This window comes from Stegodyphus dumicola, chromosome 11 (assembly GCF_044657685.1).
Source record: "Stegodyphus dumicola isolate Sdum_Otavi_A_Nest chromosome 11, ASM4465768v1".
In the NCBI taxonomy this organism is placed as follows: domain Eukaryota; kingdom Metazoa; phylum Arthropoda; class Arachnida; order Araneae; family Eresidae; genus Stegodyphus; species Stegodyphus dumicola.
In genome coordinates, this window is record NC_140778.1 from 84,117,196 (window position 1) to 84,141,341 (window position 24,146).

The following is a 24,146-nucleotide window of genomic DNA, read 5'->3' on the forward strand; positions in this document are numbered from 1 at the left end:
ACGCTTTTGAACTTTTTGTAATTTTGCTGTTATGAAGAAGATTATGTTTAAGAATAATGCTAAAAAGACAAAAAAAAAAAAAAAAAAAAAGGGTTAGCAAAAGTGAATGTAGCAGGTAATCTCAGCGAGAGCGTAAAAAACCTTAACAAACTCTTTTGGGCGACCATTAAAACCTTAAACATTTCAGAATTTATTTTTCCTTTAGCCCAAAGGGGCAATTTTCCCAGAAGAGCTATTAATTTCGTTTAGGCATTTTGCGTTGATTCACTATAAACGACGAATCACTTTTTAATTTGTTGCCACCAAATATTACAACCCTGTATTATATTTAAAGAAATTAAATAATGAAGAATCTGCATAAATGTATGTATGTTTTTCGCATTGTGATAAAACAACACTACCTAGAATCATCAAATTTTGAATAACGTACCTCTCCACCCGAATATGTGCATCTGGAAGCCCAAATTTGGAATTTGCTTTATTATCCATTTCATATTTTGTAAAGCATTTATTAGTTTTTGAATAAGAAACTCAACAATTTCAAAGTGAGCAAAGGCAACACTGTACGGGGGGGGATAATTATCTCCAGTGCGCGAGACTGTGTATCGGAAATTCTAAACATATGCTCTTTTAAATATTTTGGGATATTGCTGTTGAATGGAATTTTATGGTTTAACTGCGAAGAACATGATAGTTAATAAATATATGTAACACACAAAACGTTAAAAAAAGGCCCCTTTGGCCGTAATATAAAATCTGAATGGTTTCAGATTTTTTTTTTTTTTTTTCTGAGAAAGAAAAGTATATATTTTGGGAGGGTTAGAGTATAGCTTAGAATTCAAATGAAATTAGGAACTCTTGGATTGAAAGTAATGTCTACAGGTGTTACGATAACTCATTTTAATAGAAAAAGAATCAGCTATTTCATAAATTCTATTATACTTTGTTTTTAAACTTGATTTATTTAATTGCAAGAAATTAATCTAAGAATCATTAGTTTAGGACTAAATCATTGATTAAAAATTTAATCAAATAATTTTATTTAATCACTGATTCAAAAATCTTCCTTTACATTTTAGACCAAGAAGACGAATAATTAGAAATGCATTCGATGTAGAAATCTGAACGTTTGTAAACGCTTTGAGGTTTACAATGTTACATTAGTAGTGAAGTTTTCGTATGAAAACTTTCATATTTTATGTTACCGTCACTTATTCTGCGACTGGTTAAACTTAAATAACGAAATCGAATCGGCAATATAATGTCTCTTTGTGAGTTAAAAAGTATACGACTACATAATTAGTATATACACTGAAGTGACAAAAGTCATGGTATAGCAATATGCAAATATACAGATGGCAGTAGTATCGCGTAGAAAATGTATAAATGCGAAGTGCTTTGGCAGGGCTTTCATTTGTGTTCAAGTTATTCATGTGAAGAGGCTTTGACGTGATTATGGCCGCACGACGAGAATTAACAGACTTTGAACGCGGAATGGTAGTTGGAGCTAGACGCATGGGTCATTCCATTTCGGATATCGTTAGGGAATTCTACATTACGAGATCCACAGTGTCAAGAGCGCGCCGAGAGTATCTAATTTCAGGCATAACATCCCACCATGGACAGCGCAGTGGCCGACCACCTGCACTTAACGACCGAGACCAGCGACGTCTGCGTAGAGTTGTCAGTGTTCACAGACAAGCAACACTGCGTCAAATAACCGCAGAAATCAATGTGGGACGTACGAGGGACGTGTCTGATAGGACAGTGTCCCTCGTACGACAGCGAAATTTGTCTTCCTTGGGCTATGCCAGCAGAAGACCGACTCGAGTGCCTTTACTGACAGCACGTCATCGCCTGCAGCGACTCTCGTGGGCTCGTGAGCATATCGGTTGGTCCCAAAACGAATGGAAAACCGTGGCTTGGTCAGATGAGTCACGATTTCAGTTGGTAAGAACTGATAGTAGGGTTCGAGTGTGGCGCAGACCCCACGAAACCATGGACCCGAGTTGTCAACAAGGCACTGTTCAAGCTGGTGGTGGTTCCATAATGGTCTGGGCTGTTTTTACATGGCATGGACTCGGTCCTCTGGTGCAACTGAACCGATCATTGACTGGAAATGGATACCTTCAGCTACTTGGAGATCACTTACAGCCATTCATGGACTTCACGTACTCAAACAACGATGGGATTTTTATCGATGACAATGCGCCATGTCACCGGGCCACAATTGTTCGCGATTGGTTAGAAGAACATTCTGGACAATTCCAGCGAATGATCTGGCCACCTAGATCGCCCAACATGAATCCCATCAAACATTTATGGGACATCATCGAGAGGTCAGTTCGTGCCCAAAACCCTGCACCGTCAACAATTTCACAATTATGGACGTCTATAGAGGCAGCATGGCTGAATATTCCTGCAGGGGACTTCCAACGATTTGTTGAGTCCATGCCACGTCGAGTTGCTGCACTTCGCCGGGCAAAAGGAGGACCGACAAAATATTAGGAGGTATCCCATGACTTTTGTCACTTCAGCGTATAATCCAGAAAATAAATTATATTCAAATAATAAATATTGAAAAAGGTAATATTTAAAGAAATAATATAAAATTAAAAAATAATAAATATTAAAGAATATTAAATATTAAGAAATTTATTTTTGAAATAAATTTTTAAAATTCTAGAAAGTCTTTAAGAATTCTTTAAATATTAACATATTAATATTTAAAGCCTTCTGTTTACGTCACGTATTCTTATTTTGTTCTGATTACGTCATAAATTCACTCACTTATCTATTTAATAAAATAAAGGAAAAATATTCTTAACGTATTTGTTGAATGTTTGTGACATTTTGCGCTACGCGAATGGCAACAAGTTGAAATAATATTCCTAAATCATTTAGGCTAAGAGACTTTAATAATGACGTATGTTCCTGTGAAAATTCTCATTCGCTGTTTTTTCTGAGTCTTTTAACCTCATGTTGTTATTTATGTCTCAAAACAACCGTGAAGTCAACCGTAACTCTTTTCTTACAATTCAACGGAACAATTTTCAGTAATTTTTACCACCTGATGAACTCTAGGTCATATAAATAGAAACTAACAGATATAAAATGGCATTTTATTGCATTGAAGCTGTGTCATCGTTCATGTTATTTCAAGTTCACAGCTAACTGTTCACGATGCTTTATTTTTCATGAGTGGCGTATTTATTATTTGAAATTTACTTTATTTTATCCCGATGTCTAGTTGGACGTACTTTACGATTTTTTTTCTTGTTGCATGAAAATTTATGGTTTTATTTTAATAATATCTTTCAAATTGTTGATCACATTTGTCAAAACAGTGCTTTTCATTTGCAGGAGTTGTAAACTTTATGAAAGTGGAAATAATACTTACAAAAAATACTGCAGAATTACCTTATAACTTATGATGAAAGAAAGTCCATGTCCAGATACAAAAATATGATATAATCGGAATCTTATTTTTTTTTCATGAATTTCGACATCATAACTGATTGTTGCTTGATATCTGCAGAATTGCTTTTACAACATTTTTCATGTAAATAAACTGTTATTTTGGAAACATTCTGTAAACGCGCCATTTTCCATCTTATTCGCGTTCCGGTTTGATGGTTGTAAATCATAATACATTTGCGTTTCATTTAAAAAAATTCTGTTAAGATTCGATTTTGTGTTCTATTTTAGAAATTTTGATGACATATGTCTTAGAATGTCACGGTGCAACCAGTATGTCACAACACAGCAGCTAGGAAAGATTGGAATATGGTTATGTCCCACTTCAGGCTTTGCCACATGAGGCTTTTTCTAAATATTGTCCCGCTTTATCATCTTACTATGGGGCAAGGAAATATTTTATCATCTTACTATGGGGCAAGGAAAGATTTTATCATCTTACTATGGGGCAGTTTCCATTTTAGCATATCCATTCAAAACCCTCACTAAAGGGAAAGCACGATGTCACGTGATAGTGAAAGAATGCATGAATAATAATTCTTGTAAGTGTAATACACCCTGATTAAATGCAGCATTAATATCATTAGAAATGTTAGCTAAACACAGTAAATATGAAAATGTAATGGAATAATAACATGTGGTTTTTTTTAAATATTTCTTTGAACATATTGTCAACACCTTTCCCCGATTTCCCACAAATATCTCCGCACCAACTATTGTACAGAGAGAGCAAAAATAAAAATATAGGGGAAAAAAATTATAAAATGAGCTTTCATGTAAAACTCATAAAATCATTTAAAAAACTAGAAAGAGAAAGAAATTTACTATATAGTTTCCTGGAAAGAAGAACTTAAATAATTATGTTAACAAAATTCATCTACAATTTTATATCATAAATAATCAAAGCGTGGGGCTCAATTGATAAATTTATAAAGGTAATGCCTTATACTTTTGACAATGCAATTCAATTTTCTTATTTCGGTACTATTTAAGACACAAAATTGTCGATGAATTTTGTAAAGACAATTATTTAATGTTTTATTTCCATTAAACTGTATGGTACACTGCGGGGGGGGGGGGAGGACAGTTCTATATTCCCCGTTTTACTGGGCCGATTGACGAAATTCAACTGGCGTTTTCCATGTCTCGAAAGTGCGACTTAGGATATAAATTAGATTTATATAGTATAATTCTCCATAGTCATCCAGAAATAGGATATATACAAAATTTTAATGTGATTGGTTACCGGGAAGTAGCCTAAAAACGGATGATAAAGTTTTGACCATAGCGACAAACATCAGATCTAAATGAAAGTTTATAAAAAAGGTCGAAATGGCAATTTCGACTTTGTTATTAGTATTCCAAACATTTGCAGAGAGGGAAGCCTGAAATTGGGAAAGCCTGAAGTGGAAAAGCCTGAAGTGGAAAAACCTGATATGGGACATGACGGCTGTAGTCCCTGCCGTCGTTTCTTTTCCATTCATTCCGGTGGCAGGTTTCTTCTTCTTCAGTGACATAACAACCTATGATGGGCCTTTGCCTTCTTTAGAATTTCATTCCAGACTATTCTGCCTTTGGCCGTAGTCAGAACCGGATTTGGATTTGACGAGATATGGGCTATTTGAGATATGGGGCCCTTTATGAGGAATATAAGCCAATTTTTTAATGGGATAGGGTACAGTTTCTGGGGATGGCCTCAAGAAAGTGGGGGTTCTAAGCTATAGCTTGTGCAGCTTATATGTAAATCCGGCATTGGCCCTAGTCTTCTAATTAAGCAGTGGTAGGTTAGAAACGCATGATAACTTGCAAATACAATTGATCTGAATAATAAAAACATGTTCTCATGTTATTAAATATCTCGAATTTTTATAAATGGTATAACAAACTTTCATATGATCAGGTTTAGTACAAAAATTTTAAAACAAAATCTGGAGTTCCCTCTCCTCTCCGAGTTAATATTCTCACGAATTTCGTGTACATATAAATAAGTTTAGAGATAAGTGTTTGATAAGTTTAGTGAAATTTTAATATTTTTTTACGTAATATAACATGAAATACTTGAAAGAGACGAAGCTCTGCCAGAAAAATAAGATTACAGGGGTTATTACTATACAACTTTGAGGTAAACTGATATGGCGAGATATCGCTAAGATGGCGATGGTTTTTATGACTATTTTTGTCGCAAAATTTGGCAAGAAATTGCCAAACTTGGCAACTGGTTGGTGACATTTTAATCAAGTCCTTTATAACTATAACTGATATAACTGAATAACTGTAATTGATCCCATTATGTAACTGTAACCGTATCCGGCCCTCACATGCCTACCAGTAATTTCGAGAAGTGGAAGGTACTAGATAGTTCTCGGCACTTGTGTGTGTGTGTCAAAAGTTATGCATTCAATCTATTACGAACCCGTACGCAGGCAACAATATATATTTTGGAAAGAAACAAAAGGATACACTGAAAATAATCACATAATTTGAAGACGGGCATTTTTTGCATATTTATCCCAAAAAACACAACAGGGTAATCAAATCTTTTTTGCATAGGGAAGCAAATTACAGAAACATTCCAGAATTCTACACAGGTGAATAAGTGCATTATATTTTATAAACTTAAATGCTTTTAACTAAATTCCTAACATTTTCTTTTTGTCAACAGGTGGTTGGCAACTACCCAATTTCAAGCGACGGATGCAAGAAGAGCATTCCCTTGTTTCGACGAGCCTGCTTTAAAAGCAACATTCAACATAACCATCGTCCACTGGGCAAACATGACGAGTCTCTCCAACATGCCCATCTACAAAACAGAAAGGAGGTAAGTTGAGTTGTTCCATCTGCTTCATGCGTTTTGTTTGCATTGGTTAAAGAGCCGCATTAAAAAAGGACTTTTATCAAATTCGACCACAGCAATTATAACAGAAGTTGAAGTAATTTGACAAGTCAATCATTTCTCTGTTCCCACAAATTTCCCAAATTTTTCCAGAAGCAAAAATGTTAAAGATTTTTTATTTGGCTGATAAATATTGGTAGCGATCGCGATAAAAAATTCACATCAGTTAATTTTGTAATCAACGAGGCACGGAGAACAAATCATTATATGAGTAAAACATTGTTTATACATAGTGATTATCGGTCTTTGAATACACCGAAGCTCACAACTTCAAATACAGATCTTTGTTTTTAAAATTAAATACAATTTAATCTTAAAACTGAGTTATGTTCCTTATCAACGTTTTTCAGCTCTAGTTAAAAGGTTTTAATTCGAATCCTTTTCTTCTAAAAGTGTTTAAAGCAGTGCTTTCCGAAATAACAAAGTATTTATGACGCCTTTATATAAACCATTGTTACTTATTTCAGCCTTAATTGCAGAGTTTGATTATTTGAATGTTACACGAGAGCTACAAGCTGTTGTTAATTAGCTGTTCTTAGCCGATTTTGCTTTTGCTGTTAAAAAACATCGTCTGCTTGTAATTTTGTTTTTAACTGCAACTATATTTTTGAAAGTATAAATTATCGTCTGCTACTTGACAGTTTTGTTTTCATACAAAATGGCGTTTTTAAAGAAGCAGTGGATGGAATGCTATGTTTGTGCTCTTTCCGAAGAAACTGATTTATATATATATCTATTAAAAAAAGTTGTGAAAGCCATAGGTTTTCGATGTCTAAAGCTACGATAAGTAATATTGTGAATAAGAAATGAAAAAACTTCAAAGTTTGGCTTCGAGTGAAAAAATTGTTCCAGATGCATATCCAAGGAAAAACCGGAGTGTTTCGAATGTTGCAATGGTTAGGAGTTAAATGTTAAAAGCAAACCCGATAAGTCAAAATAAAGTTGCAGAAACCATCAAAATGCTCAGTATCAACTGTTAATAAAGTGATTAATGCCGATTTGAATCACCAAAAAGTAGAACAAGCATAATGTGCATCGTCCTTTCTCCATGACATACGCCGAACGCAGACATTTATCCGGACTCCATGCTGACATTTATCCGGACAAAAATGGAAAAATAATGTGACAATAGATGAATTTTGGGTATCATTAAATGACTCCAATAAAAAGAGATCTATTTGTCATCATCAAAAAGAATAACAAAATCTTCAAACATGGTTTAAAGGATTTAAAGAAAGATTTTCAAAAGGGTTTATGATTGTTGTTGGTTTTTCATATAACGGCAAATTAAACATAAAAAGAATGGGAAAAAATAAACTGCAGATATTATCAGGAACATATTTTATACCCAATTTTCAAATATGAAACACCCTTTCTTTACCTACAGTGCCATCATTCAGTAGAACTGCACCAAGACAAAGCAAGCAGCCACTCGTCAAAATCCACTGTTAATTTCCTGGAAAAAATTAAACAAGAAATGGATATGAAGGCCATACACTTCAGTCATATCCTTAACAATCTCCTGATGTATCTATTACTCGTGTATTTTGGGGCTTTTGGTTTTTCAAAAAGCGGATTGACCAACAACAAATCTCCTTGGACATTGGAATGCTGTTATAGAGGACTGGGATAAAATACCTCTTCCGATATTACAAAAGGCTTGATTGTCTTGGAAATTACGATGTACAAAAGAGACTAGAATAAGACTTATCAAACAGAACATTTAAAACAAAACAACTTACGGCAAAAGGTTATCTATAAATGCAATGGAAATCGTCTGAAAATTGTGCGAATAGTCTCTGTATCTGCCTAATGGAAGGGACGCTTTCGTAGAGAATTTTTCTAAGGAAACTGGCTTTATACGGGGAAAACCACGAAAACAACTGTTATGGTCTGTAGCTACGAAATAACGAAACTAATTTTCTCTTTTATTCCATCTAATTCTAATCCATCTTTTATTCTATTAGAAAATTAACCGTTCAATTAGCAGCCATTCAAAAATCCAAGCAACAAATTTCTCATCGAACAAGCTAATAAAAAATAATTACAAAAACAAACGATATTGACGCATACGCGTTACAAGATTCGTTGCTAAGCAACTACGTTAGAAGCGAAAGTTTTTGCATAGCACAGACGATCAGGTGCCAACACAAACCACGCAGCGAATCTGTTCGCCTGTGTTCGAACCTGTATTCAGCAATATTTAAGCACTTCGCCGCTGCTGGGGAGAAATATAGAGTATATTACAATGAATAATATAATTGCTACAATCTAACGACTGTAGTTTTTCTGCTTTCATTAGTCATTCTCTTGCAGAGACATTAGGTATTTTGGAAGCAGAAAAATTGAAAAATGAGCAATGCCTTCGCCGGGAATCGAACCACGGGCCTGTGGGATACGCGCCCAGCGTGCAGACCACAACACCACGAAGGCATGCCAAGAAGGTGGGAGAAATACCTTATACCCTTACCAATTAAATCTGATATCATAAGGCACAAACTTACTGAATGAAACTGGTTGATACGAAAAGCTGCTAATTGCTTCTATTAGAGTTCAGCAAAGTAAAATTGAAAAGTTAGACATCTGTCCTGAGAATCATTCATTCAGCCTGATTTTTTTATGGGAGCGGTGGAGATTTACTTAATTTAACTAACAGTGAATTTTCAATAAAAGCAACTTTCCTTTCAGTCTCGTTTTCACTTACGCTTAATTGCGAGAATGTAGATCTATATTGAAGAGGAAGACTTCTGATTGCGTAGAACACTTAAATCTTGAATCCGTAATGAACAGCCAACTTAGCAGACGAGGCGGATGAAATCTCCATCTTTATTTCAATTAACATTTGTGGACACAATTTACTTAGCACTTTAATCGCGCCAATTCAAGGACATTTACATTTTTGGTACTGTTACGATAGGAAGAGAGCACAGCGAAATAGCGTACCAAACCGCAAAGAGGTAGAAGCTAAAGTGCGCAGTTATCCAAGCTCACCAAGAGAAGGTTTGGTTTAGGTTATAAGGGTTTCAGTTCTCAAAATTGTGAGTTTAGGTTCCGAATTAGAAGAAATTAGTTCCGAATTAGTTCTTGCGTAACGTCGTCATGTTGCGGATTAATCTGGAAATGGCGCAATCCAGAAAAGCTAATTGCTACTTTTAGAATACAGAGAGGAAATATCCAAATTAAAAACGAGGAATTAAGATGCTAAGTTAAATTATAAAGCTTATTTACATATTTTTATCTTACTTTATCTATCTATCTATCTATCTCTATATATGGCATTTTTCCTCAAACAAACAGCAAAACTTATCGATGGGGATAACATTATTGGATCCATCGAAGATGGCACACGGAAATTTATCGTTAGTAATTGTGCAATTTCAATTTTTTTGTTCATTTGTTTTGCTTTAGCTCTGGTTTCTATTATTAATTTTACTTCTTCCCCGATGAATTTACATCAATATTTGAAGCACCAATCTAGAATATTGAATCACTTTGCACATATCATAACACTGAAAATTTATAATCACCATTAAATTATAAATTTTCTGGAAAATGTGCTTTAAATAACTGGAACATTTGACACGCGCACATGACAGCATGATGGACTGGTAAGACTGACAAGCACTGGTAAGCACATGACATGGACTGGTAAGCACATGACTGCATGGTGGACTGGATGAGACTGGTAAGGGCACATAGGCCATTAGAAACATTCAGATTTCACTGTTGTGATCAAACATTTTATCGCGTAACCGACCAAAAAAGACGAAATAGTACACACAGTCCTCATCATGTTGCAGAGATGGATAACCTTGAACACACGGTATTAAAAGTAAATCACTCTTTTCTAATTTTTTCTTTTTTTCGCAGTGCAGTGACTGTAAATTGTAAAAAATTATGTTGATAAATATTTTACAGTATAATCTGCATAGAAATCCTCGTCACATAATCGCTAAACATAAGAAAACTTATTCTAAATGAAAACAAATTTCCGTTCAGCTTCTGAATATGATTCCTGAGATTATGAATATGATTATACAAAAATTGACCTAGATATTTGATATGCAAATATTTTTGCTGTTTGGAAGTGAAGCATTTTGCATTTTATTCTTTGCAACGAATTAGTTTATTATTTTTTATTATGGCGAAAGAAGGGAGGAAATATCTTACATGGTTTGACTGAAAATTGATTTCTTTAAATTTAAAAATAGAAAATACGAATCTTCGCGTCATTTAAAACAGCGGTCGTCAACCCTTAGAACTTCACGGACCACTACCTATATAATTTTATATTTGGCAGACCACTAATATGAATTAAAAAAAGGTAAATACATTTATACAATCATAATCAGCAAACAGCACATATTTCGTTCACACTGAAAAATTACATGAAAAGTACAAAAATCTTAACCTTCTTGTACAGAAAGCTTCACATTTCCATATCACTGAAAAGAAACTTCACGAAGAGCAAGAATAAATCGGCAAAGCAATATCAATAAACTGATACTGTTATGCTGCCAATTTTTAATTATTGTAAACATAATAATCATCGCTTACTCAGCAATGGCGCCATCGATCAACAGTTAGACAAACCAATCGGAAATTTCCAATGATGCAATTGAAAACAAGAATGCAGATGGTTCTCATAAAAATTCATCAAGTTGCCTATTGACACAGAAAAAAACTGTGTTATTAACGACTACAATAGCATATGTTTGCAATTCAAAAGGAAAGAGATGTCCAGTTCACTCTAATATTGATAACAGCAGCATATCCATGGGTACCAACTCTCACTTTCAAATGTCGCTAGATACACCTGCAAAAGTAGCTAAAAATTTGCTAAATTCAGAAGGAATTTCGCTAAAAATAGTAGCTAAAATTAAAAAAAAAAAAAAGTATAATCCATATTCTATAATAGCTTTTGTTACTCGTCATTTTTTAAACTGAATCTTCATAAAAATATAAATAATGTCCCAATTTTTCTTCGGACCAGCAAAAAATTATCACCGACCACCGGTTGGCGACCGCTGATTTAAAACACTTTATAACTAGGAAATATGTATTCACTACCAACAGCTGCGAAAAATTAAGGCGGAAAAGAAAGTTCCTAAACACGGTGAATAAAACAACAATTCAAAACTTTTAGCGTTTCCTGAATAAATTGCTTTCATTGCCAAAATTGCAATACTAAAGAGCTATCAGTTTTAACTAATTAAACATATACAAACGAAGCTGTCTTTTTTGCCTACGCGATACATTTTTATTCTTAAGAAAAATAAGAGAGTCAAAATAAAGTTTGAGTGACGAAATGAAAAAAACTGGCAACGCTAAAATAACTTTCGTTAATAGGTAATGGTTATACAATTCTACGAAAAACAAACTGCAGAAACTAGATATCGATTTTCTTCCTTAGCTAATGAGATGTTGCCATTCCAAACGATAGTAATTTTAAACGTCTTCGTAAATTTACTAAAGTTGCTTTCGTTTCACATAAACGCTTATTAGGCTGAAAACTGCTTTAACTGTCTTGGATAATATCGTTAAAGCTCTTAATTTGGAGGATTAATTGTAATTACCTACTTTTCTACCTCTACATGCTGCAAACCGGACGTTTGGGAAAGTGGTTATCTTGTAAAGTACCGAGTTCCACCGAATGCTTTCTCTTCAAGTAGCATTTTTGTTTTTTAACTTTTATTCTTTTCTGGAGTTAGAGAAGAGCAGTTATTAAATTTCTAACTGTTTTATGTAAATTAATTAAAAGTTTTATTATAAATAATTAATTTTAATAAAAAAATCTAATGTGGAAACTATATGACTTGTACATGTACGGTCTATTAAATTATACACATTTTTGGCTTGCACTTCATTTAAACTTATTTCATTGAATTTCGTTGGAGTATTTCTCATTCAATCAATTCGGTTCTCACTTCGCGGCAAGGCAAAAATATGTTACTGGCAAAGTTTGAAATCCGGCATTCTAATAGAATGCCTAGGCATTGTATATAATGCCTAAGACTAGCCCCGGTGATGTATGAAACAATTCATATTTCACACATTTCCTAGGTATTCTATAGAAGGTTTAATGAAATAATGGCAATAATTAATGCCAGCAAAGTATGAAATACATAATGGAAAGCGTCCAAACAATGAAAAAGATGAAACTAATCAGATTATGCAAGAAAAAGAGCCTGTTTCAAAAAAGATGGATAAAATTATAAGTCAATAATGGATTAAACCAACATGATGAAGACGTACGTGTCTACCAAAGAGATTTCCGCTTCTTATACACTGCGAAAAAAAAAAAAAAAAAAAAAAAGGATAGTTTTTTATATCTCCCGTTCTACTGGGCGGCATTTTTCATGTCTCGAAAGTGCGACTTAGGATATATATTAGATTTATATATAGCATTATTGTAACATAGGTATTTTCACACAAAATCGGACTTTTTCTCAAATGACATGCCAATTTTTTTTCCATACTTTAATTCCACAATTCAAATTATGCCAAACTGCCAAGTTTGAAGACTTTAAAAAATTAGCTGTCAAAGTTTTAGCTACTCAGTGTTAATTGAATTGGATATATTAATATCTCTTTTTTTAATATCTCTTTTATTAATATCTCTTTTTTTTATTAAACTTACTTGATTCCTTTTTGCAGAATTTGAAATTTAGGCTTAATCCAAATATAATTTGCCCAATTTTTAAGATTTATTTTTAAAATTTGTAGTTTTAAATATTTTTTATAAATTTTTCGAAAATATTTTAGTATTATAACCTATAAAATTTCTAACATCGTCCTAAAGTAGATGTATTTATAGGCACACCTGCCCCCCAAAAGAGTTTATTATTCAAAATTTTCTAAGATATACACGAATTTACATATTGGCGCGTTTTGAAATTTGGTATTTTTGAGCGATAATAACGCCAAATGTGGTTTACGCACTTTGTTAAAACTATTGGAAAGTATGAAAGAAGACTTTTTTCCTCTCGTCTGCAATGTTAAAACAGGAAAGGAAAATAGGTTTTATAAATTAAGAAATTCGCCAAGAAAATTATTCTTAGTCCAAATTAAAATATATATATATATATATACGCCAAGATAAATTTTTGAATTGCTCCATAACCTTTGCAGCCAGTTTTACAAAATTTCATATTTTGGCATAATTTGAGTCGTAGAATCGAACTCTGGAACAAAAAATTGGCATGTCATTTCAGAAAAAGTACGATTTTGTGTCAAACTACCTATGTTAGAATAATAAATATATAAATCTAATATATATATCTTAAGTCGCGCTTTCGAGACATAAAAAACGAAATTTGAATTTCGGCAATAGGCCGAGTTGAACGGGAGATGTAGAACTGTACCATTTTTTGTTGCGCAGTGTGTTTAAAGGAATTGAGCGATGCATTTGCATACAAAAAGTGCCGTCAAAAAATGTATACCTTCTGTGGCCATGCTAATGAAGAGAATGAAATGGACATTTTGTGCACCCATTGTTTCAAAACTGAAAATGCTATTGAAGGTGACATAAATTCTAAAATCAATCTGGAAATGCAAGCCTCCCCCCCCCTAAAATAATAAAAATGAATTTGGAAAAAAAAAAAAAAAAATTACCCACTGCTTCTTTGGGAACTACTGTGCGAGTTCTTGTTCCCAACGTCCACAAGGAGCGAAGAGATTCACGCAATATATTGGCAGGTGTGAGGATAGTTTCTACCGACTTGGAACTTCTAAAGGAATTTTAAAACAAGTATATGCGACATTACTATTTACATTATTACCTTAACAACTTGCTTAGAATTGAAGATAATCCTCACCGCGAAATTTCTGTAAATCTAAGTGCCAAAATATGAAATGTCCTTGCCTGAAAAAGGTAATGAAATGTAATTCTGAATGTCATTTAAGCCTACCATGTTGCAACATGTAGGCTAATTTTAATTTCATAGTTTTCATATGAAAATTTTGTTTTCCTTAATAAGAAAGGCATAAATTTTGTTTTGTACAACTTTCATTTTTCTTTACGTATTTTGAGCAAATTTTTTTAGTGGCACTGTCAATATTTTTCCAGAATAACATTTGTATTTGTGAGGAATGAACGTCATTTATATAACCTTATCAGGACCTTTTTTCATGCTTTGCCTAAATAGCATTTATCATTCTGTAAAATGCCTAGGTATTATATACAATGCCTAGGAGAAGTATGTAATAATTCTCATATTTGATACTCCGCCTAAAAACGTCCGGCATTATATGCAATGCCTAGGCAGGCGTTTCATACTTTGCCATTAAGAAATACATAAAAACATTGCTATTGGATTGTTTTTATTTAGTATTAGCCAATCAGCTATCGCGGTAAGTTGAAGTATTTTGTGCTACAGCAGTGTTCGTGCAAATTCATTCATTCCTTCCTGGATGGGGTATTTTTATGTCTTTTCTTACTACAAAGTATTAATGAAAACCAACGTAAGCAACTATGCGTTTCTAACCTAACCTTTTACTTTCTTGGTCCGCATCAACTGAATGCTAATTGTAGCATTTAAACTGCCTTACCTTTAGAAAGTCTTTATTTATTTAGTAAATTAATGTGATAGTTAATAACTAAATTAATCTGCTTTTATACCTATACTTGAAATTCCATACATTGAAACTTTAAACATATTTTGCTGCTATAACCGCTTTCAACTTGATGCTAAACAAAATGCTTTCAAGTAAACTCTTACCACATTTTTCATAAACACATATAGTACGGCTTCAAGCTTGATATGAGAAAAGTCTCCATAATTGCATCACACGAAAAAAAAAAGTTATTCGTTACGACCTTCAAACAAGCAAAAAACGCGATTATTTTTTTTAAATCCGAAGTGGCAACAGTAGATTCAAGAGTCAACAAGTCTGTAATCCATCAGTGCTAAGTGAAAACCTACCCACCGTTAAATGTTAAGTGTTTATCCGATCTGGAAAATGTCAGTTGGTGTTTTAAAAGAGTTTTTTTAATTTTTTTTTTTCTGTAAGAAGACCATGTTAGTTATCTTGGGACCCCATCGTCAGTTCATTGCTATTTTATACCCAGAGAAGTAATTTTAGTATTCATTAAATTGAATGTTATTTTTTACATTTTGGAATGTGATATTCTAGCTCGTTGAAAATGTCGAAGTTACAAAATGTCTGTCACGTCAGTTTCTCAATAAACTAACGTGCTTCACATTTCTTGAGTTGTTGACACATTTTCTCGTTTAGTAATTATTATTTATATTGTTTACTTACTTTTTAGTAACAAAATTACTAAACATATTTTGGCAAATTCTAACTAATTATAAACAGAATTATTTAATTGCTGAGTTCATAAACGAAATACATACTTTGATATCACAAGTAATGTGTAGTGTATTGAATATATGGACCAAAACGCCAGTAAAATGGTGATATAGAACAGAGTTTTTTAAACTTTTTGAGTTGCGACCCCTTTTTATCACTGAGATTCTTTTGTGACCCACAGGACCCCATAATATTTACGAAGATTTTGTGGGACCCCATGAGCATTGCGCAAATCCGACATGCTTGTGTGAAACTGTCAATTTTTTCACTTGTACTGTTTTGCACTTGTGCTATTGTAGTTTTAGGTCATTAACTTCTAATTGTAAGACATAGAACAAATGTGAAAATTTTAAATGAGTAATGGACGAAATGACAGCAAAGCAAGTAAAATGAACGTTTATGTTATAAAAAGCAATGCGTCAAAACGTTTTCCTTTTTTCTTTGTCTGTATTGGCTTATCTTTATCTATTTTCAGATACATTGTGTAAAAATATTGGGTAATTGTAAAATGATTATAATAAGTTATTATAATAAAAATAAATATCAAAACTGCTAAATTTTTTGGCAGGGGGGTCGCGATCCACCGTCTAAGAAACGCTGATATAGAATATAGTACAACTCGCTTATAACGAGCCCTGATTTAAAGAGGAAATTGAAAATGCTTGGTTGGAACAATATCAAGCCTATGAAAGCGTAACTCGCTTCTAACGAGCAAAACCCGGTTATAACGAGCAATATTTTTTCATTCATAAAATTTCTGTTGATTTTCATATGTCCAGCTCAGCTCATTTTTCTTGGAAAAATTTCTTCACAATTCCGAAGTCAACATTCCGAAGTTAATGACAAGTCATAAACCTTGCAAACACGTAGCGGCGGCCTTTATCTTGGAGAGTGATGATTGAATTTTTACCGCTGCATGCTACAAGTGTTATTCAGCCTATGGGTCAAAATATCATCAAAAGTTTTAAATCAAACTTCTGTAGGCACTTGATTTTGATGCTTCTCGACAGAAGAGAAGAAACAGGAGCAACATCAAATGCTAATTAATGTAAACGTACTCGAAGCTATGTGTTTAATGAACGATGCATGAGAAAACCTTACATAAACATTCATTACTAATTAGTTCCATAAGTCTTGAGTGGACATTCTCAAGAGCAGCACGTTTTGGAAAATTTGGAAATGAGTAGAGAAGAATTTTGAAAATTATGTATCTGTTGACACCAATGTTATCCCTTCCGAGACACCTACTCTCGAGGATATCATAGATGAAATTCAAGTTAAAGCAGATGAAAAAAATGATGCAAGCTACGATGATAACGATTAAATGTGAAGAATTTCAAGTTGAACCGACCGCAATATACTCAATGGCTTCGCTGAAACACTTCCGAAGCCAGGGGTGCAAATGATGATGTTTTTGGGGTCATGAGTGTTCTCCAAAGAACAGGAAGTAACACAAGAAAGAGACAAAAAGGCAGTTCAAAGCAAATTAAACCACGTCTTTTGAGTGTAAGAACATTAACTAAAGACAGAAATAAATAAAAATAGAAAGAAAGAAAGAAAAAAAAGAAAGAAAAAAAGAAAGAAAGAAAATCTGAAAGATTTCAAATTTTAAATTACGTCCAAAAGGGCCTTTTTTTTTTTTTTTTTTTTTTTTTTTTTTTATCATTTTGTGTGTTACCTTTGTTTATTAAATATCATGTTATTCGCACTTAAACCATAAAATTTAGCTCAGCAATATCCCAAAATAATTTTAAACTGAGCATATCCTTTAGAATTTCCGATACATAGTCTCGCACGCTCGAGATAAAAGTGTTTTATCTGTACAACGTTACCATTGCTCGCTTTGAAATCCTTGAGTTTGTTAATCAAAAATTCTTTAAAGTGCTACAAAATATGAAATCTCGGTAATAAAATTCATTCCATATTTCAAATTTGGGCTTCCAAATGCCCATATTCTAAGTAGGATTACGTCATTCAAAGTTGGATGGCTCTAGGTACCGTTGTTTTATCACAATGCGAGAAAGATACATACATTTATGCAGATTTTGTCATTATTTAGTTTCTTCAAGTATAATAGAGGGCTCTAATATTTGACGGCAACAGTTTGAAAAGTGAAGCGAACATTCAGAGTGATTCGACGCAAAAGCGCAAACTGAAAACAATAGTCCGTCAGGGAGAAAGCCCCTTTGGACTAATAAATTACAAACTGAATTTCGTCACACAATAAACAGGAAGCTAAATTTGTTTTATAGCGAATAAATAAATAAATAAATAAAAGGATCTATGAAAAGAAAGGCATATTTCTTAATATTATAAAGGCCGGTCAAAAGGTAACACATTCCAATATTCTCTTGCAAAAATTAAGCTTTCCTCCACTTTATTTCTACAGTATTTTCCATTAGCGATTCATTTTAAGATTCTGTAGATGTTTAAATTTCACTCTCCGTTTTCGCAGATAAGAAACGCAACTGAAATAGAAGTTTAAAAATTCTCTCACAAACTAGTCTTTTCAATTACTCGCGATTTTCTAGAACACCTAATAAGTGTATCTACAAAGCAAGATTATTTGTTTTCTGAACTTATTTAGAATTCCACAAAAGTGTCTAGGATACTAACAACATTTATATCTGCGTTGATCTGCGTGGAAATGTTTTTAACTTTTTTAACTGCGTGGACATTTTTTTAAACTGTTTTTAATTCGAATCCTTTTCTTCTGAAAGTGTTTAAAAGCAGTGCTTTCCGAAATAATTTATGACGCCTTTATATAAACCACTGTTACTTATTTCAGCCTTAATTGCATAGTTTGATTATTTGAATGTTGCGCGAGAGCTACAAGCTGTTGTTAATTAGCTGTTCTTAGCCGATTTTGCTTTGCCGTTAGAAAACATCGTCTGCTTGCAATTTTTTTTAACTGCAAATATATTTTTCAAAGAATAAATTATCGTCTGTTACTTTACAGTTTTGGTTTCATGCAAAATGGCACTTTCAAAGAAACAATGGCGGGAAGAATATGTTTGTTCTCTTTCCAAAAAAATTATTCGTGTCCAGTTATTAAAAAACGCCGTGAAAGCCATAGGTTTTCGATATTTGAAGCTACGATTAGTAATATTGTCAGCAAGAAAGAAAAAAAAAATGTCAAAGTTTGGTTTCAAGTCAGAAAATTGTTCCAAATTCATATACAAGGAAAAAACAAAATATTTCGAATGCTGCAAAGGTCAGATTTTTAATGTTAAAAGAGAATCCGGCATGTCAAAGGACAGCTGCAGAATCATTAAAATGCTCAGTGTGAACTAAACAAAGTGATTAATGCCGTTCTGAATCTTAAAAATGCGAAAAATCTCCATGACATATCGCCGAACGCAGAACGCGCTGCAGAATTTTTTATGAGAAACATTTAATCGGAAAAACATTATCGCAATAGATGAATTTGGGATATATTTAATTGACTGCAATAAAAAGGGATTCATTAATTCTCTTTAAAGAGGAGAAACAAATAATAAACCATGTTTCAAAGAATCTAAAGAAAGCTTTTTAAAGGAGTTTATGATTGTTGCTGGTTTTTTATATAACGGCAAATTAAAAATAAAGAGAATGGAGAAAAATCAGCCATGAATTAATAGAACTGCATCAAGACAAAGCAAGCAGCTAACGTCAAAAATCCACTGTTGATTTCCTGGAAAATATAAAATAAGAAACGCGTATCAAGGCCATATTTTCACTCATATCCCGACTAAATTTCGTGATTATCACCCATGAATTTTGGAGCTTTTGGACTTTTAAAAAGCGGCTTCTCCAAACGTCGACCTACAGCACTCCTTGGACATTTGGAAAGGTATTCAAGAGGAATAGTATAAAATACCTCTTTCGATACTACCAAAAGGCTTTGTCTTGGAAATTACGGTGTTATAAAGACAGCGAAGAATAAGGGTTATCAAAAAGAACATTTTAAACACAAAATTTTAGGTAAAATATTTCTATTTCTATACCATGAAAATCGTCTAAAATATGTGAAGACAGTCTCTGTAATGCTCCGCCAAGACCACAAATTAACATAGTAGGACTCATATGCACGTGCCTTACGTTTCCTTTATCATACTTATTTTCTTGCTTTTTTTAATTTTTCGTGTTAATGTGGCACACATCTATCGTACTATTATTGCGAAATCTCCAGCTACGGTAAGATAGCTTCCCCGCAAAGCGGTGTTAGGGTTGCCAGAAAGTGGTTGGAAAAGCTGCCTTTTCCGACCAAAAAGGCGATTTGGCGAGAGATCGCCCGTTTGGCGAGATGCAATAAACGGATCGAGAACATTCTAGAGCGCATTCTTGGCGGTTTTTCTCGGGAATTTTCTCGAAGTTAGGATAAAGCCATGCGGAGAAAATAGTATCTTGAATTTTGTAGTGTAGTAGTGACTTGGATTAGCTTCAGAGCGAGCGACCGAGTTGTGAAACTGTCTTCACCGCTATAGCCTGAAGGCTGTACTGCCTGAAGGCTGTTTCATCGTGTTTATCGTATTTTTTTCAACGATAATAAATGTGTCTTTGGAACTTTCCTGCATAATACTGACGAATAAAGTGTGTTATGATTTTTCATCAAGTGTTTCAATTACTCAAAACCCAAGAACCTGTAGAACGCAACAATATATTTGTGATCTGCGTTTAAATCAAAATGAAACAAAATATAACCTGCAGTTCTAATAAAAAAATAAATATTATGCCCAAAGGAACATTTCTTTAACGTTAATCGTTTTTCGCACTTAAACCATAAAATTAAATTTAACAGCAATACCGTAAAATAATTTTAAAATGAGCATAATCTTGCGTGCGTACGGGTTCGTTATGAATTGAATGCAGAATTCCAAAGAAAAATAAATAAAATTTATTATTATCACAACAAATAAAACAAAAAAATGCTTAAATTCCCTCAGATATTCGTACAATATCTCAATATCTCACAGTAGTTATGTGCCAAACTACTAAAAACGTTCAACAGAACTTAATTCAAAACAAAGAAATGTAAAGAAAGCTAATCCGCGAATTCGCTACAGTAAACAATCGCAGGTTTCTAAACAAAACTGAGCTGAGGTGTTCTTTTTCTGGCTTTTATAGCTTTTTAAATCGGCCGCACGAACAAAATGTTCTAACAATTTCTCGAAATCAAAAAGAGATATTTATTTATTAAATGTTAAATGCACGTGCTGTTGTATTTTTAATTTTACGGCTTAGCATTCTTCGTCACGCGTTGCACTGCACGGGGAATAAAAGAATTTAATTTATAATTCCACTAACTATAGCTATTTAAATACCAAATCCGTAACAATATCTTAAAATTTTAGATACACAGTTTCGCGCGCTGTAGATAAAAAATGTTTTCTTTTTCCGTACAGTGTTGCCATTTCTCGCTTTGAAATCGTTGAGTTTGTTAATCCAATATTCGTTAAAGTGTTACAAAATATGAAATCGATAAGAAAACAAATTCCAAACTATGACTTCCAGATGCCCATATTCACAAGAGGATTCCATTATTCAAAATTGGATGGCTCTAGGTACCGCTGTTTTATCACAGTGCGAGAAACATGCACAAATTTATGCAGATTCTTCATTATTTAATTTCCTGGAATATAACACAGGGCGATAAGGTTTGGTGGCAACAGTTTGAAAAGTGAATCAACGCAGAAACTGAATCGACGCAAAATGCCTAAACGAAATTAATAGCCTTTTCTGAGCTAACGCTCTTTTAGGCTTAAAAAAATCTTTATTGTCAGACGATTTATTTTTTTGCGTATGCTTGTATTAAATTGAAAATTGTTGCAAGAAAACCGGATCTGATATGGTAATCATTAAAGTTGGTTAATGATGTTTTTCATCAAGAAACAACATTACCCGCTGAAAGATAAAACATATTAGACAGAAATTGCTTAAAAAGTAATTATTTATTAAACTACTTATTAAGACCAGAACAGTTTCTCTCAGTAAACGTATCAGAAGCTCGCGTCCTAGATTTGATCGAAATACTTCCCGCAATGAATTTAGAGCTGTTACTTAGGCAAAGAATTGGAATGCTTATGGATTAATAATTATTGTTTAAAATGACTTCCGAACTGTTACCGGTAGCCTAGAAGCCCTTAAGGTCTTCGCGCTGCAACAGTTGCTTTAGATATTAAAAATTTCCATGAATATATTTCTCTTAGTTTTAATATGTTAAGGAATCTGAGTAACCCACGTGGTTTGCAAATTGTTGCTGTGGGCTATTTAAACTCGTTTAACTTCAAAGAAAATTGTTACATAAATAACTAATCTGTTCGTGATTGTTTCCAGGTTCTGTGATATTATTTTTCTCGGTAAAAATAATTTTAATAACTTCTCTATTAAAAATGCTTTTAATAATTTATCGATACAAATGCTTTATGAGAATACTTTATAAGGCAATTCTTTCGCCTTCTTAGCATTCCTTCGTGGTGTATTGGTATAAACGCTGGGTGCGTATTCCAGAGGTCTGAGGTTCGACAAGGGCTCTTGTTTCGTCCGAAAGATAATCTTTTCTCCTTTCTTTCAAGTTTTATGATATCATTGTTTCGGAAATCGAGAAGAAACAAATGTGCGTTTTCAGCGTTCTGTTTTTAGCATTCGTATTTGAAAGGTCTTTTTGTACTAGCGTTGCTCATTTTTCATCTTGCCTGCTTCCCAAAAATATCTTATGTCTCTACAATGGCGCCTGAACTAAAAGGGTGGTGGATGATGATTCTCCACACCTAGCATTTGGCGATTCGGTCCGCTAAAAACTCTAATTGCTCTTTAACCTTTAACTACTGTGACTTAAATTGTTGCATAACTACTGTGAGCGGTCTCTCAGACCGCTTCTGCGAAAAACAAAATAAGATATTGTTTTTTTTTTTTTTTTATTTCAATAAATGTTATTTAATTTCATATATTTAACATTTTCATGAAGATATAAAGCAATTTTTATACTTAAATCAGTTCATTAAAATAACATATATACTATGATAATAATTCCTTCGCTTACGTATCTGGATGGAAGAAGTAAATTTTAAAATTCAACTTTTTATTTTGTACTAAAATTTGTGATAAGAATGCTTTAATAAGAATATAGAAAATTAATTTTTATTTTAAAAATTATAATTCGAGCTACATTTTATACATACTTTTCTACTGCATTGTAGACACACTGGTTCTTTCCATGCTATACATTTGTAAGCTGTTTTCCTTTTTTTGCTTGGTGGACAAATATAACACGTTCTTTTTTTTTTTTTTTTTTTTATCTAATTTAACGTCTTCGATCGCAATGTTTCCTTTATCATCATTTATTCCGAAAACTCTTCTTATTGTAAGTTTGAGTTCTTTAGGTAAAAATGATGAAGTTATCCTCCGTTTTTCATGAGACTGCACCAACTGAATTGCTAATGAAATCTTTTCGTTTCATTTTCGGAGCCAATGGGATAAGATTGAAATAATAGGAATGCATTTATTTCACAGATATCCAAGTTTCTGAAGAAGATTGCCATAGGCCAACGTCGGGCTTGACGAGCAGTTGAATAGATTGAACGAAGAATAATATTGCGACTACGAGTTGGAACACCCCTGTTGGGCTCTTGAATAGACCATTTGAATTCATCTTTTCCAATAAAGAAATCTTTTGCGGAAAGAGAACATGGATTTTCGTTTTCATCTGCAGATATTTCTGAAGTTGTGTCGTGGTCGCTCTCATCATGGGAACTTTCATCAGAGAACTCTAAATTAGACCAGTTTCGAACTATGTATTCAATTTGGTCTTAGGTAAGATATATAGAACGTTTTCTGCACGCATTTGAAGCCATTTCAAGAATATTTATAAAAAAGCGAAATAAACAACAACGAAAAGTGAAATTTATCGGTCGAAATTTAAATCGTATCTGCTGTGATCGGTCCCTCAGACCGCTGACGGGGGGAAATTTAAAAATGTAAAAGAAGAAATATAGCTACCCAAATGCAACTTGGTATGTGACCCTGGACAACTGATTTAGGAAGGTACTAGGAATGGCAATACCCATTAATTATTCTAAGGGGTGGAAGCATTGAATGGAAAATGTCTCGCGGTCTGAGAGACCGCTCACAGCAGTTAAAGGTTAAAAGGGGGAGTATATAAGGTATTCCTCCCGCCTTCTTAGCGTGCTTTCGTGGTGTAGTGGTCTGCACGCTGGGCGCTTATTTCAGAGTTCCGCTGTTCGATTCCCGGCGTTGCTCATTTTTCATCTTGCCAGCTTCCAAAAAATACCTAATGTCTCTAGAGCTTTACTTCTTAAAACACGTATGTGTGCATTTCGTACTAGTGCAAATAAAAATGTGTTCAAGTGTGTGTTTACGTGCATAAAAGTTGAATACTGCATTTTAGAGAAGACAGAGATTGTGTGAAAAATAAACTTCACGCAAATAGTACATAACGCTAGGGGGCAAGCCCTACAATTAA

At 33.4% G+C, this 24,146-nt stretch overlaps 1 protein-coding gene across 1 annotated transcript in view; it reads left to right on the forward strand.

The window, feature by feature from the left end:
• superdeath (Suppressor of ER stress-induced death) overlaps positions 1-24,146 on the forward strand; it is a 219,089-nt gene that overhangs the window by 111,453 nt on the left and 83,490 nt on the right. The window contains exon 2 of the mRNA XM_085826940.1: positions 6,140-6,295. Within this exon, the coding sequence (XP_085683066.1) occupies positions 6,140-6,295 (156 nt within the window). The remainder of the gene's footprint in view (positions 1-6,139; positions 6,296-24,146) is intronic.